The following is a 17,076-nucleotide window of genomic DNA, read 5'->3' on the forward strand; positions in this document are numbered from 1 at the left end:
GTGTGTGAGGTACTGCACCGTTCAAATCTAGGCGTGTGAAAATAATTTATTTAATACCCTCGAAACTTATTGCCGTACCACTAAGCAAACAATGCCGAATCCCTCTTAATAATGCAAGGTTTTTTCTCAATATTTTTTACATTTTTACAAATGGTCAAAAAGCCTAAAAGTAAGTAAAATCAGATTATCTGTCTCTCTGTATACAATAAAAATAAGGATTACTTCTTAACATAACCTACCAAATGTCAGCTTCAAAATAAGCTCTCGTTTAATGTTCTGCAGTAAATGGTTCCAGAGTTCTGAGCGCTGAAAGAGGCTTGTTTTTATAAAATACGCTAAATTTGTCGCTCAATAATACGAAAACCGTTTGACTTTCGATTGTATATTTTTGAAAATGCACTCCCCTCAGCACCTTGTATAAGTAGGGAAAAAATTAGAGTATAAAAAAATGCGAGGTTTTTTACTGATCGATTTCATATGGAATAGCCTATACATAGATGCACCTCGCACCTCTGTTAAACAATATTTACGATTCAAAATACTATAAATAATTAAATAAAGAAACAAATAAACTAAACCAGATAAAATGTACTTGTTTAGTCACAGGATCTCAAGTATGTATGGCTATCGCGCGGACCCACGCCAAGCAGCGATAAGAAAGACAGAAATGTATTTTGTTACGAAACCAACTGTATAGTGAGGATAGCAGTTCCTAAACTGCTAATTTGGCCGTCTCTTCAGTGTTGCCAACTAATACCAGATATCACCAAAGAGGGTAAAATCACAATGTCATGTGCAATAATAATAATAATAATAATAATAATAATAATAATAATATTAATAATAATTTACTATTACCAATAACGATGTCTTGTTTATTTACTTATTTACATCTCATTTTTATGTTGAGAGGCGTCGGTTAAGGCGCTTGCCTGCCGGTCTGAAGTTACGTTCGGGCGCGAGTTCGATCCCCTCTTGGTTTGATTACCTGGTTGGGTTTTTTCCGAGGTTTTCCCCAACCTTAAGGTGAATGCCAGGTAATCTATGGCGAATCTTCGGTCTCATCTCTCCAAATACCATCTCGCTACCACCAATTTCATCGACGCTAAATAACCTAGTAGTTGATACAGCGTCGTTAAATAACTAACTAAAAAAATTGTTGAGAGGCGTTTTCTAAATGGTTCAATAATTTGTGACGTCTCACACATTATGTTGGAAAATTAGTAGATTAATATGATCTAACATTAAAATGTATTTTGACAACATGAAATTCATTGCTTTGACTAAACAGTTTATGATTCACGAGACCTAACCTAAAATAGTAATATACGTTACAAGAGCGGTATGTTGACGTTTTCATGGTGGAGAAAAAGATTGAAAAAGCGAAACGTAGTTGAGCTTTTTTAATTTCCGAGAACATGAAAACAAACATACGGCTCGTGTATCGTACATTATTTTGTGCGAAGATCGTTTATTACATACTTGAAAGACGAATTTCTAATTAGTTGCAATGAAATCTCCATGTTGGTTTCTGTTTAATGACGGCAACTACGGAAAACCAAAATATCTGTCTTCAACATTGTTGCTATAAAATGTTTTCTGTGTTTACTATACTCCAGCAGGCCGTGATATACATATGTCTTCCCCCCCCCCCCCAGTCTATAAATGCGAACTTAAAACAAACGGTAATGTTATGTAATGATTTATTTTTCATTTTAATATTTTAACAGTATTATTTATATAACATATTGCAGTAATAACATCCGGATCTGGAATCTTGTTGATTTTTTCACGGCTTCCTTGATGTTACTTGTATCAGGAATGCAATAAGTTTCGTGGAGTAGTAGACTTTACTTAATTTTTGCAAATATTTAAAAACAAGAATTAACATTGGAATTTAGTTGAAATTGCAGTGGTAAGTTTCCAATTTATAATTATTACTATGTTAAAGGTCTCTAAAAATAATATGTTAAAAGCCTAAAGCAGTAAAATGAATGTCGCGCTTAAGCGGTAAGAAAAGGGAAATTGTTATGTGTGTTAGGTTGGGAATACTGAATGTGGTATTTCACACTTATCGAGTATTGGTTCTGTGCGGAAAACAAGCAAATACGCACGATCTCGCACAAATGTATTTTGTTTGATCACGTGAAATGATTAGTACAAACTCCGAAAACCGAATGCCATTTTGCAATGTATGCTTAAGAAAACTTATTCCTAATAATTTTGCTATCCTAGTTATAATTGTTGTCTCCGTGTGCATTTTCTATCACCCAAGTGCATGTATCACACGTACGTTATATTTATTTACACTTACCTGACTATAATCTTGAATTGTAACCACAACGGAACACATAAAATGACTATCATGTATTAATATTAATACTGATATTAATTAATTATGAGTATGTTCGAATTTTACTAGCTTCCAGTAACCGGCTCAGAAATCTAGAACAGTTTGAATTATCAGAATTTGCACTACCGACAACAGCTGTTCCTGCTGCCAACATAACAGTTAGAAAATCACTACCAATTGTAGTATTTCTCGATATCGAAATTCGAAACGAAGATGGTAAAAGAAAATTCAACCTTCAAACTAGAAAATCACCATAATCCACTAGCATATGTAGTAATGGGGGGGGGGGGAAATGGTTAGGCTTCACGCTTGCGGTATTAAGTAAGCTGATCCGGACTATACTCTGGCAATGCCACCCTACCTCACGGGTCATGACGTCATTTATGCTCGGTGTGTTCCAAACTTCAGTCTGGTAACTCGGTGACCTACACCGAGGCTGTGATCAGTATTTGCAGATATGAAAAATGTAATCTTGTGCAGAGATGGGAAATTCACACAGGTTTATCTTTAATGGGAAACGGCATTGAAGACAGAGGCTTCGGTCGTTGTCCACACTTCGCTACACACGTAATTATGCATGAGCCATCACGTGGCTGCTGTTATTTTGACACATAACCGTGGCATTGACATAATAAACGGGACGACATGAATACTAATTGTGTGCTTACTGTCAGCTATGTGTGTCAGTCGATGAGCTCTTCGGAACCGTTCACGGCAGCTCTTCATTAACGTTAGTGGCGCTCACCGGCGCGGCGTAGTGATCTGAGGCTGCACAAGGTGTGGGTTCCATTCCCGCTTGAGTTCTGACGTACAGCTTCGTGTTTCTTCTCACTAGGCATGGGGCGTAACTTGGAAATTCACAGTCACAAAAATGCAGCTCCCTTCCTTGTTATCTTTGTGCATTCTGTTATTCTTCTCCTTGTCTCTCCTCACTCTTGCATTCTCCTTTTTCGCCTTCTGTTCCTCCTGTTCTCCTTCTGTTTCCCTTTTTCTCCTATTCACCTTTCTTCCTTTTGTTTCCCTTTTTCTCCTATTCACCTTTCTTCCTTTTGTTTCCCTTTTCTCCTATTCACCTTTCTTCCTTTTGTTTCCCTTGTTCTCCTATTCACCTTTCTTCCTTTTGTTTCCCTTTTTCTCCTATTCACCTTTCTTCCTTTTGTTTCCCTTGTTCTCCTATTCACCTTTCTTCCTTTTGTTTCCCTTTTTCTCCTATTCACCTTTCTTCCTTTTGTTTCCCTTGTTCTTCTATTCACCTTTCTTCCTTTTGTTTCCCTTTTTCTCCTATTCACCTTTCTTCCTTTTGTTTCCCTTTTTCTCCTATTCACCTTTCTTCCTTTTGTTTCCCTTGTTCTCCTATTCACCTTTCTTCCTTTTGTTTCCCTTTTTCTCCTATTCACCTTTCTTCCTTTTGTTTCCCTTTTTCTCCTATTCACCTTTCTTCCTTTTGTTTCCCATGTTCTCCTATTCACCTTTCTTCCTTTTGTTTCCCTTTTTCTCCTATTCACCTTTCTTCCTTTTGTTTCCCTTTTTCTCCTATTCACCTTTCTTCCTTTTGTTTCCCTTGTTCTTCTATTCACCTTTCTTCCTTTTGTTTCCCTTTTTCTCCTATTCACCTTTCTTCCTTTTGTTTCCCTTTTTCTCCTATTCACCTTTCTTCCTTTTGTTTCCCTTGTTCTCCTATTCACCTTTCTTCCTTTTGTTTCCCTTTTTCTCCTATTCACCTTTCTTCCTTTTGTTTCCCTTGTTCTCCTATTCACCTTTCTTCCTTTTGTTTCCCTTTTTCTCCTATTCACCTTTCTTCCTTTTGTTTCCCTTGTTCTCCTATTCACCTTTCTTCCTTCCGTTTCCCTTTTTCTCCTATTCACCTTTCTTCCTTCCGTTTCCCTTTTTCTCCTATTCACCTTTCTTCCTTCCATTTCCCTTTTTCTCCTATTCACCTTTCTTCCTTCCGTTTCCCTTTTTCTCCTATTCACCTTTCTTCCTTCCGTTTCCCTTTTTCTCCTATTCACCTTTCTTCCTTCTGTTTCCCTTTTTCTCCTATTCACCTTTCTTCCTTCTGTTTCCCTTTTTCTCCTATTCACCTTTCTTCCTTTTGTTTTCCTTTTTCTCCTATTCACCTTTCTTCCTTCTGTTTCCCCTTTTCTCCTATTCCCCTTGATCTTTTTGTATTCCTCTTTTTCTATTCACCCTTTTTCCTTCTGTTTCCCTTTTTATCCTATTCCCCTTGTTCTTTTTGTATTCCCCTTGTTCGCCTATTCACATTTTTTCTCCTGTTTCCCTTGGTCTCCTTGTATCCCCCTTGTTCTCCTATTCATTTTCTCCTTCTGTTTCCCTTTTTCTCCCATTCCCTATGTTCTCCTGTTCCTCTTTTCTCCTATTCCCCTTGTTCTCCTTGTATACCCCTTGTTCTACTTCTATTCTCCTTGTCCTACTCCAATTTCTCTTTGTTCTACTTCTGTTCCCATGTTCTTTTCCTATTCCCCTTGTTCTCTTCCTATTCCTCTCCTCGCCTTGTATTCCCCTTGTTCTCCTTATCTTCCCCACCTTACTTGGTTTATTTCCAACATCTTTTTACGTAACTTCTGGTAGAACTAAAACTTATAAATTTTCTAGTACTATTCCATACGTGTGAGTGTAATGTAATTTTATATTACGTTATTTTGTTCAGTGTGTGGCGAAGTTCATAATTATAAAAAATATGTAGTTTTTAACGCGACAGTCTAACTTACATGACTGTTCCTTAGTTGATTGAAGTGTACTGAATCCGAATCTGTATTTTTATTTTCTCTATCATGTCAGGTTTGTCTGTAATTTTTACTCTTACTGCCTACCAGCTACAAATAAATAGAAACGGAAAATATTTTTGCATGTTCCTAGACCAACGCGCATTGTCTCCGCAGTAGCTGAAATCAGGGAAATGCCTGGCGTCGTTGCTAGGCTACGACAAAGTACGGCATGTCGATGCAATGCTTGTCTGGAAGGCAATGGACGTGTGTTCCAGCACTTTTAGTGATGGGACAGTAATGCAGTGGATCCATACTGCTAATTTAACACTGAAGTGAGTGTTTTTCCTTTTCATTCGGTTTGGTTGCTTTGTGTTTTTTCTATATGTTTGGGTCAATAAATTGTACCTGTAACATTATTGATTTCTTTATTCGCTTTTAACGTATCTAATTATTTCAATCCCTTCATGTACGATCGAACCATGTAATGACACAAACCCCTCTTGCTCTGAGACGAAGTGTCGCAGCCCGTGGGTTCCTTAACAAAAACTGCTTGAAAGAAGTTACCTATCCGATCCCAAAGTTTGTCGGTCTAATTTACAAACATCCTGTATATGGGAGCAATGAAAAATTGCAAGCCTGTTCCGTGTAGTAACGTATTATAACTATGAAAAATTGCTCCCAAACACTTTATAAATGTTCATTGTACTGTAGGCCTATATTGTTCCATAACATTTTATGATTCTATTCTGTTATGTATAAATTACCTCCTTTAATATCGTAATAATTTAATTATGTAATGATTAGTAAATGATCCCAATAAAGAGACATTTTCAGACATTTCGAAAACCTTATATTTCTCAAGGATATGCACTATCACCTTTACTTTTTAACTTTGCTCTAGAGTATGCCATTAGGAAAGTCCAGGATAACAGTGTTTGGTATTGAACGGGTTACATCAGCTGCTTGTCTATGCGGATGACGTGAATATGTTACGAGAAAATCCACAAACGAAAAGACGGGAATTTTACTTGACGCAAGTAAAGAGATAGGTTTGGAAGTAAATCCCGAAAAGACAAAGTATATGATTATGTCTCGTGACGAGAATATTGTACGAAATGGAAATATAAAAATTGGAAATTTATATTTTGAAGAGGTGGAGAAATTCAAATATCTGGGAGCAACAGTAACAAATGTAAATGATACTCGGGAGGAAATTAAACACAGAATAAATATGGGAAATGCCTGTTATTATTCGGTTGAGAAACTTTTATCATCCAGTCTGGTGTCGAAAAATCTGAAAGTTAGAATTTATAAAACAGTTATATTACCGGTTGTTCTGTATGGTTGTGAAACTTGGACTCTCACTTTGAGAGAGGAACAGAGATTAAGAGTGTTTGAGAATAAGGTGCTTAGGAAAATATTTGGGGCTAAGAGGGATGAAGTTACAGAAGAATGGAGAAAGTTACACAACACAGAACTGCACGCATTGTATTCTTCACCTGACATAATTAGGAACATTAAATCCAGACGTTTGAGATGGGCAGGGCATGTAGCACGTATGGGCGAATCCAGAAATGCATATAGATTATTATTTGGGAGGCCGGAGAGAAAAAGACCTTTAGGGAGGCCGAGACGTAGATGGGAAGATAATATTAAAATGGATTTGAGGGAGGTGGGATATGATGATAGAGAATGGATTAATCTTGCACAGGATAGGGACCAATGGCGGGCTTATGTGAGGGCGGCAATGAACCTCCGGGTTCCTTAAAAGCCAGTAAGTAAGTAAGTATATTTTTCATAATTTGAACGTTATGAAACGAAAGTAACTGTGGGTTTTGTTACTGTCTATAGTGGGGGACTGAAAAATCTAAACACTTTCTCTGAAGCGAAATGGCTGCATACTAGTGTAATGAGTAAAATCCGTTAGAGACTTCAGAAGCACTGTGTGTTACAAAAATAAATGTAATCACATCGCAGTCATCTTTTTCACGTGTCCTCCACTCATGCACCAGCTGGTGCATCTAGCGCAGCGCCAATCGCATTCTGCTGGCAGCTCGGGTGAAAGCAAGCACAAAACAACTGAAGATAAAATGTTAGACTTTCCTCCCAGATCCTGTCGATCCGGTTCGATTCTTGGTCGTATCTAGAGCAGTGGTGCCAACTGGGGACCTACTTCGTACAGTGTTTAAATATTGATTTAAGGATGTAAAAAAACATGTTAAGAAAGAAAATGTTTAAACTTCCTATATTTCCGATTATATGTAGGAAACAAGACGTTTCCAAGTTTGATTTTACTTTTGTCTTGAGGTGAAAAATGTAGGGGGGACGAGACTAGAGGAACCGAAGTGTTTCACAAGCACAGCTCTTAGCCATGGTACCTACTTTGGTCCAAGGTTATATAATAAAATAATTGAAAAATACTCAAATTTGGAACATTTTAGTATCAGAAATTTCAAAAATAGCGTTAGGAATTTAATTTGTAAAGAATATATATATATTGATTTAATATGTGTATGTATTTGTATGATTAAAAAAAAAAGGTAAAGGTATCCCCGCAACATGCATGAAGGCACTTGGAGGGGCATGGAGGTAGAGCCCCATGCTTTCCATGACCTCGGCACTAGAATGAGGTGGTGTGGTCGGCACCACGCTCTGACCGCCTTTTACCCCCGGGAAAGATCCGGTATTCAATTTTATAGGAGGCTGAGTGAACCTCGGGGCCGTTCTGAAAGTTTGGCAACGAGAAAAAATCCTGTCACCACCTGGGATCGAACCCCGGACCTTCCAGTCCGTAGCCAGCTGCTCTACCAACTGAGCTACCCGGCCGCCATTTGTATGATTTAAATTGTTAAAATTGAAATAGTATTTTTAAAGTTAATTTATTCCTGTATTTTTTTTCTTGACCCAGTTTGTGTCAGATAATTATCTTTATTTGTGTTTATCTTTGTGTTTAGATAACTCCCTGAACACGAGTTTTTACTTCTTCAGGGAAGAACTAAGATTGTATTTTTGTACATGTTATTTTACTAACAATAAACAATAAAATAGGAAGATGAGGATAGGAATATGTTTATAAAATTCCTCTTCTGTTTTAATCGGTTACTTAGCAACGCTGTATCAACAACTTTGTTATTTAGCGTTGATAAAATGTATTTATTTATTATTTTTAGAAATCAGTTGTTAGAATTAATTACGTTGTTCCTAACAGAAAACAATGTGTCGAATTTCAACACAGATCGCATACTTACTTCGTTAAATCTGGCGTACCACAAGGTTCTAGTCTTAGACCACTATTATTTTTATCATTAATTTTTCAGTGACTTACCTAACAATTAAATATTCAACATGTTCACTCTATGCTGACAATCTTAAGCTATTTAAATCGATAGGAAGTAAAGATGTGTAGAAATTAACGCTATTTACAATAAATTATTGCAGTTTTAAAAACAACTTATATATCTTATTCCATGACTTACACTCGACCTATTACGACTTCTGGTGAACTATGTCTAGAAGGTAAGTCTGAGCGTGTGGGGGTAATCGGCCAATTCAGATATGCCTCCCGGACGTACCCAAGTCTGTACAGATAACTCTCCGATAAGCCTTTGCGTGTATATGGATAATTGTTGGAAAGTGAAAACTCCAAAAAAAAAAAAAAAGAGAGAGAGAGATTAGTTTATTTTCGTGTAAAATGGTAGTATTTCATATCCGTCAGTCCTGGTTGAGATTACTTGTAGATATCTTGAAATTTATTTGTTGCAACATCATAATAGGTGGGCCTACTTTCTTTTCATACTCCAGTGAGTGACAAAATAAATATAGGTAGTTGAAAAATATAAACTGATAACGGAGAAGGAACTGCCATATGTCTTCTTCTTCTTCCTATCACATATCCTATCCTATCTCATAATAATCTCTTTCTATTATGTAATATTATTTGAAATATATTAACATTCTATGTATTTTAGCTTAATTCTGCTACACAGTTTATTTCAGTGTTTAATTAATAGTTCATAGTATTTTGTTGTTTAATTCGTAAATAACTCTTGTATACATGTAACTCTCATCTAAATCAAATTGTTGAATTCTTTGTAAGTTCATGCATAGGCGTATGTATATATACTTTTTGCTGGTTGAGTGGAAGAGAAGACCTTACGGCCTTAACTCTGCCAGCTAAAATAAATTATTATTATTATTATTATTATTATTATTATTATTATTATTATTATTATTATTATTATTATTGTCTGTTGGCCTGTTACGGTCTCACCCCATCGTTTCAGCGGACGGCCGAAAGATCTTGTTCCTAAAGGGCGGTAATTTAGTACTTGGCGTGGTATCCTTGTTCTAGACATCTCGAATATATGAGATTTCCATTTCTGTCTGTAATTTGAAATGTTCTCTAAAATTGGGTCAATATTTAATTCATTCAAAATATCCAGATTTTTATTTTTGTCTTATCTAGTATGGTCAGCAGTTCTTAAAACTTCATTTTAGGCAGTGATTCGGTGTTCGCCACATTTACGTATGGTCCAAGCTTCACTTCCATACATGAGAACAGGTCTCGCTATATTAATATTAAGTAAAAATGCTTTGCAGGTCACCGTTTTTAAAGTAACGGTCCAGTAACCACAAATTTCCTGTAATCTACGACGCAGTCTGGTAAATTACCGCAATTAAGCGATACAACCGTATTAAAATAGCTTATACAACAAAGTTCACGGCTTTTGAGTTACATTTCCAGCCTATAGTTTTAACTTTTTGGGTTATTTTATGACGCTGTATCAACATCTCAGGTTATTTAGCGTCTGAATGAAATGAAGGTGATAATGCTGGTGAAGTAACCCTAGGGTCCAGCACCGAAAGTTACCCAGCATTTGCCCGTATTGGGTTGAGGGAAAACCCCAGAAAAAACTTCAACCAGTAACTTGCCCCGGCTGGGATTCGAACCCTGGCCACCTGGTTTCGCAGCCAGACGCGCTGACCGTTACTCCACAGGTGTGGACGATTTAAAGATGTAAAAAAAACACGTTAAGAAAGAAAATGTTTAGATTGAACTTACTACATTTCCGATTATAATGTAGGAAATAAGCCAACAGATGCCGCTAATAAAGATCATCACCCGCCTAACTTAATTGTTACGAAATTGGAAACACTGCAAAATTGTTAAAGTGGTGGTGGAGGTAGTTTGCCTGGCAGAGTTAAGGCCTTCTCTTCCACTCAGCCAGATTTGAATAATACATTAAATGCATAGTTATGTAATAAAATACAAAAGAAGATAACTTAGAGATTACATAAAATATAGTAGAAAATTACAAATAGGCAAGATCAGTTATACAATATAAGGAGAATATAAAATAAAGTAGAAAATTACATATAATCAAAATCAGTTACATAACATAAGTGGAATATAAGACATAAACTGCTCGAGATAAACTGGACGATTAATTCACTTGAGATATAATATATAATTAATATACTAATAGGAGAATATATGTGGGTTACAAGACATAAAAAGTTGAATAGCAAAATCGTACTAAATGGCATACAAATACAAATGATTAAATAATATATCAAGATAATAAAAAAGAAGGGGGAAAAAAGGAAGAGAGAGGAGAAAAAATTGGTCATGTAAAGCAAATTGTTTAGAAATTTCCGCAAGAGTCTAGCTCTGTTCAATAAAGACACTTCTAAGTGTCAAAGAAGACGAGATTGTTTCTTTTGAAGTAAATAGAAGAAAGAAAAGTTATTCTAGACCATATACTTACCAAAATATGCCTTAATATTATGAAGTATGTCCACACCTGTGGAGTAACAGTTAGAGAGTTTAGCCGCGAAACCAGGTGGCCCGGGTTCGATTCCCGGTCGGGGCAAGTTACCTGGTTGAGGTTTTTTTCCGGGGTTTTCCCTCAACCCTACACGAGCAAGTGCTGGGTAACTTTCGGTGCTGGATCCCGGACTCATTTCACCGGCATTATCACCTTCATCTCATTCAGACACTAAATAACCTAAGGTGCTGATAAAGCGTCGTAAAATAACCTACTAAAAATAAATAAATTATGAAGTAAATATATTTAAATATCACTAGTGTATGTATTACCGTATTTGCTCGCGTAATTTGCGCACTTTTTAATTAACACTACGATTTGGAGCAATTTGTAATGCTGCAATTGTCACAATTATAAACAGCACACATACACCCTGACATTTTAACACTAGTACTAATTCATAAAACTATTAACTAGCCCAGCAACAATATACATTGCAGTTGATTACAGCTTGTTTCGCGAGTATCTCCATCCCGGCAGGTAGGTAGCAGCACCATCGTCGTCCGCACGTGAAACTGCTAGCTGTCCGATATTATTATAGTAAGGTACTAGCCGTACCCGTGCGCTCCGCTGCACCCGTTAGAAATAAATATAAAGTAATTACATAATTAAAATAGGACATTTGATTCAGGGAATATTCGTGTTTGATAGAAGGATAAATCGTTTATTATGTTACTTAATTTAAATTGTTTTAAAAAATTAAAATGCGATCATTTTCATCAAGTCATAAAAATTATTTTAGGAAATACAGGAAACGAATGTACAGAATAGCCTATCAAGTTTTTTTGTGCATAAGAAGCTCTTTTAATCTCACCTGTCCTCGATTCACTCAGAAGTTACTGTAATAACATTATAGCATTATGTCCATCTAGAGAAACTACACTTTCCAATGGTGGAATAATAATTAATTATACAAATCGGTTAATTTAGCTTCCGATATTACTTCATACAAACACAGAAACATTCTCTGTGGCTACCGTATGTTTCATAGCTTTCGATTGTTGTTGTCCAAGGCCCCTTATAGACGAAGTCATTTGTTTTTTATTTCATTACACCACCTTAGATGGCATTGCTATTGTAATTTTGAAACTCATTTATCTCATTAAATATCAGTCCTATAAAAATTTTGCATGGAATAAAACTTATCGGAAATTATTTTTAAAGAAACTTTTGTTATGTAATATGTTTCATGAAAATTAATAATAAGGGAGATATTTCGATTTAATTCGAGCCCCCTTATAACCCCCCTTTTAAATAAAATATTTTCAATGCCATATAGCCTGTAATCTAAGTTACAACGAACTTAATGTATATTCTAATTTTCATATAAATCGGTTCAGCCATTATCACGTGAAAAGGTAACAAACATCCAGACAGACAGACATACAAACAAACAAAAATGTCAAAAAAGCGATTTTCGGTTTCAGGGCGGTTAATTATATATGTCAGGACCAATTATTTTTTGGAAAATCGAAAATTACCAGAAAAATTTCGGCTACAGATTTATTATTATTACTAGCCGTACCCGTGCGCTCCGCTGCACCTGTTAGAAATAAATATAAAGTAATTACATAATTAAAATAGGACATTTGATCCAGGGAACATTCGTGTTTGATAGAAGGATAAATCGTTTATTATGTTACTTAATTTAAATTGTATTTAAATAATTAAAAGCGATCATTTTGGTCCAGAGAGCACTCAGAAGTTACTGTAATAACATTATAGCATTATGTCCATCTAGAGAAACTACACTTTCCAATGGTGAAATAATAAATTAATATAATTATACAAATCGGTTAATTTAGCTTTCGATATAACTTCAGACAAACACAGAAACATTCGCTGTAGGCTATGTTTCATAGCTTTCGATTATTGTTGTCCAAGGCCCCTTATAGACGTAGTCATTTGTTTTCATTTCATTACACCGCCTTAGATGGCATTGTATTTTAATTTTAAAACTCATTTATCTCATTAAATATCAGTCCTATCAAAATTTTGCAGAGAATAAAACTTATCGGAAATCACTTTTAAAGAAACTTTTGTTATGTGACATATTTCACAAAAATCAATAATAAGCGAGATATTTCGATTTATTTAATTCAGGCCCCCTTATAACCCCTCTTTTAAATAAAGTATTTTGAATGCCATATAGCCTAAAATCTAAGTTAGAACGAACTTAATTTATATTCCACTTTTCATATAAATCGGTTCAGCCATTATCGCGTGAAAAGGTAACAAACATCCAGACAGACATACTTACTTACTCACTTACTTACAAATGGCTTTTAAGGAACCCGAAGGTTCATTCCCGCCCTCACATAAGCCCGCCATCGGTCCCTATCCTGTGCAAGATTAATCCAGTCTCTATCATCATATCCCACCTCCCTCAAATCCATTTTAATATTATCCTCCCCTCTACGTCTCGGCCTCCCCAAAGGTCTTTTTCCCTCCGGTCTCCCAACTAACATTCTATATGCATTTCTTGATTCGCCCATACGTGCTACATGCCCTGCCCATCTCAAACGTCTGGATTTAATGTTCCTAATTATGTCAGGTGAAGAATACAATGCGTGCAGTTCTGTGTTGTGTAACTTTCTCCATTCTCCAGACAGATATACAAACAAAAATTTCAAAAAAGCGATTTTCGGTTTCAGGGTGGTTAATTATATATGTTAGGACCTATTATTTTTGGAAAATCGAAAATTGCCAGAAAAATTTCGGCTACAGATTTATTATTAGTATAGATTTGGTTAAGTTAGCGAATAATGCAACACGTTATAGTCATACATGAACATGACCCGAGTTAAAATAGTTGCAGGCCTAATCTGCAATTTGATTGTTCGCAGACTCTAATCAACATGGCGTACTGCTGCCTGATCCTGCTCGGGAAGTTCATCCAGAGGCTGGTGTTCGGGGAGCTGAGAGTTTCAGAGCAGCAACACATCAAGGACAAGTTCTGGAACTTCGTCTTCTACAAGTTCATCTTCGTGTTCGGAGTGATCAACGTCCAGTACATGGATGAAGTGGTGCTGTGGTGCTCGTGGTTCTCTGTACTCGGCTTCCTTCACCTCCTTGCTCAGTTGTGCAAGGATCGCTTTGAATATGTGAGTATCAGTAACTTGAAATATTCAGTTGTTAATTTCTTTTTTATATTGCTATCATACACTGGGTGCAAAAGAAATGCCGAGTCGAAGTCGCTATCGATTTGAAATATTATCGTGTTACGAGGACTTGGCCTAGGAAACAATAGAAATAGAGATGCTGGCCTGAATTTTCTAAAGAGTTTTTATTCCATGCAAAGGAGAAATGTGTACTTAAATGTTTCAATTAGATTCAATTTTCAATGTATTTATAACTAGCCGTACCCGTGCGCTCCGCTGCACCTGTTAGAAATAAATATAAAGTAATTACATAATTAAAATAGGACATTTGATCCAGGGAACAACTTTTACAACAGCGCAAGATAATCTGCTTCGCTCATTACCCAATTTTTTTTGCATTGCATTTATTGCATATATATTTTATGTATTTTAACACGATTCGATTGAGCATAGTTAAAATTTGAACTATAAAATAATGGATTGCTAAGCTAACGTACTATTACTGCATACTAAATAAATACACTCTCGTTGTTCATTAATTCTCTGAGATTAAAATGAGTGTACATAAATATTTTTTAAGAAATACAGAAAACGAATGTACAAAATAGCCTATCAAATTTTCTGTGCATAAGAAGCTATTTTAATCTTACCTGTCCTCGATTTGCTCAGACGTTACTGTAATAACATTATAGCATTATGTCCATCTAGAGAAACTACACTTTCCAATGGTGAAATAATAATTAATTATACAAATCGGTTAATTTAGCTTCCGATATTACTTCATACAAACACAGAAACATTCTCTGTAGGCTATGTTTAATAGCTTTCGATTGTTGATGTCCAAGGCCCCTGTTTCGATTGTTGTGCAAGGCCCCTTATAGACGAAGTCATTTGTTCTTAATTCATTGCACCGTCTTAGATGGTGTTATTTTAATTTTAAAACTCATTTATCTCATTAAATATCAGTCCTATCAAAATTTTATAAAGAATAAAACTTATCGGAAATCATTTTTAGAGAAACTTTTGTTATGTAACATTTTTGACAAAAATCAATAATAAGCGAGATATTTCGATTTATTTAATTCAGGCCCCCTTATAACCTCCCTTTTAAATAAAGTATTTTGAATGCCATATAGCCTAAAATCTAAGTTACAACGAACTTAATTTATATTCCAATTTTCATATAAATCGGTTCAGCCATTATTGCGTGAAAAGGTAACAAACATACAGACAGACATACATACAAACAAAAATTTCAAAAATGCGATTTTCGGCTTCAGGATGGTTAATTATATATGTTAGGACCAATAATTTTTGGAAAATCGAAAATTACCAGAAATATTTCGGCTACAGATTTATTATTAGTATAGATAAAATTTTATATTTATGCTTATTATATTTGTAATAAAATTTATACCTTTTTTGTTAATACAATATGAAACCTAACTGGCCGTATATATCGATTGTAACAATGACAGCATCCATGGATAATAAGGAAGGCTTTGGAATGCCATATAAACTGCGGTTTCACTATTTTCGTGTAGTATTCTTATTAATGTTGTAAAATAAAAGTATATGAATAATTTAAAATCAATTCATATTGAATAACGGGAACATGTTTTTAAAAAACAAATCTCAGAAAAATAGCTTTCCACCTCGCCGTGTTTGCTAAAGTCCCCGGAAAACGATATGATTTCGTATTGACATTTCTTTTGCAGCCCAGTGTACATTGTGCCATTTTTATATGAGTTTTTATTTTTAATAAGTGACGATCGACTTCACCGCCGTAGATATAAATAGCCTATAAATGACAGCACATTTCTTAAAGTACTCTTTGGCAAAGAGGAATATCTCTGGATTCCACTATAGGCGCCGTCTTTGGAGGTGGAGACAATACACTTTCCGTCCAAACTTATAAAGCCAGGGGCGTCATCCCCCCCCCAATAAAATTAATAGAGAAGTATCGCCCCTTCAGATAAAAAAGAAAGAATTTATTTGTTTGAAATATATACTAGCGCATAAGCCAAAAACGATTATTTGAAATCCATGGGGGAGTGGGGGGCAGATGTCGCAACGAACATGTTAGTGATGCCCCTTTCCTTTCTCTCCTCCTGCATTTTGAGTTCGGTGAATCCCCAACACGTGATGCAACGGTGACTCCACTTTTTTTTTTTTTGTCTGTGATTCACATTTTTTCACTTCATTTGAAATCTATCAACTATTGCGATGTTCATAAGTAGACCTCGGATTTTAGGTAAAAACCTATTTTGTTCCTCATGATATATACAAAAGAAAAGTTTTGTAGATATACGAATTATGGAAATATATGTTCGAAAATGGTGGTCCTATACAACCTAAAAATACCTAATTTCACGTTAGAAACTATTTTTACCTAATTTTACATTTTCCAATTTCAACAGTTGGTAATATGGAAACGCTGTGTAATTCTGTATGCCAGTCGTGCCTTGACAACAATCGCAGCTAGTAATCTACACTGATGCAGCCCCGTACATGATTGCTGCCGTTAAATTGCTTAAAGTATTTTACCCTGCCTTGCTCCATATTACTTGTCTTGCCCATGCCATGAATCGCATAGCTGAGACGATACGGCTTGAATATCCACAAGTGAATAAGCTGGTTTCCACAATTAAAAAGGTTTTTATTAAAGCACCTACGATAATTCAATTATTTCGAGAGCAACTTCCCAATGTGCCACTTCCACCAGAACCTATTCTTACCCGATGGAGAACATGGTTACAGGCCGTGGAATATTACAGCAATCATTTGGAGGACATTAAGAACTTTGTTTTGAAACTGGGGGGGGGGGATGCAGTGAGCATTACTTCAGCTAAAAAAACTTCTGCAGGACCCAATAATTGCCCGGGATATTGCATTCATCAAATCACATTATGTATTTCTGGTCCCCATTATTAATGCTCTAGAGTCTTCAGGCAAACCGGTCTACACGCAACTGGGATTGATAGAAGAGGTGACAGAAAAAAATCAACTTGGTTCCTGGTTGTGTTGGTGAAAAAGTTTCTGAAAAATTCAAATCAGTGCTTCAAAAA

The 17,076-nt window shown here is 35.7% G+C and overlaps 1 protein-coding gene across 1 annotated transcript in view; it reads left to right on the forward strand.

Moving 5' to 3' along the window:
- LOC138713914 (E3 ubiquitin-protein ligase AMFR-like) overlaps positions 1-17,076 on the forward strand; it is a 234,993-nt gene that overhangs the window by 189,933 nt on the left and 27,984 nt on the right. Inside the window, exon 2 of the mRNA XM_069846435.1 lies at positions 13,754-14,011. Within this exon, the coding sequence (XP_069702536.1) occupies positions 13,754-14,011 (258 nt within the window). The remainder of the gene's footprint in view (positions 1-13,753; positions 14,012-17,076) is intronic.

Source organism: Periplaneta americana, chromosome 14 (genome assembly GCF_040183065.1).
Source record: "Periplaneta americana isolate PAMFEO1 chromosome 14, P.americana_PAMFEO1_priV1, whole genome shotgun sequence".
Taxonomy (NCBI): Eukaryota; Metazoa; Arthropoda; class Insecta; order Blattodea; family Blattidae; genus Periplaneta; species Periplaneta americana.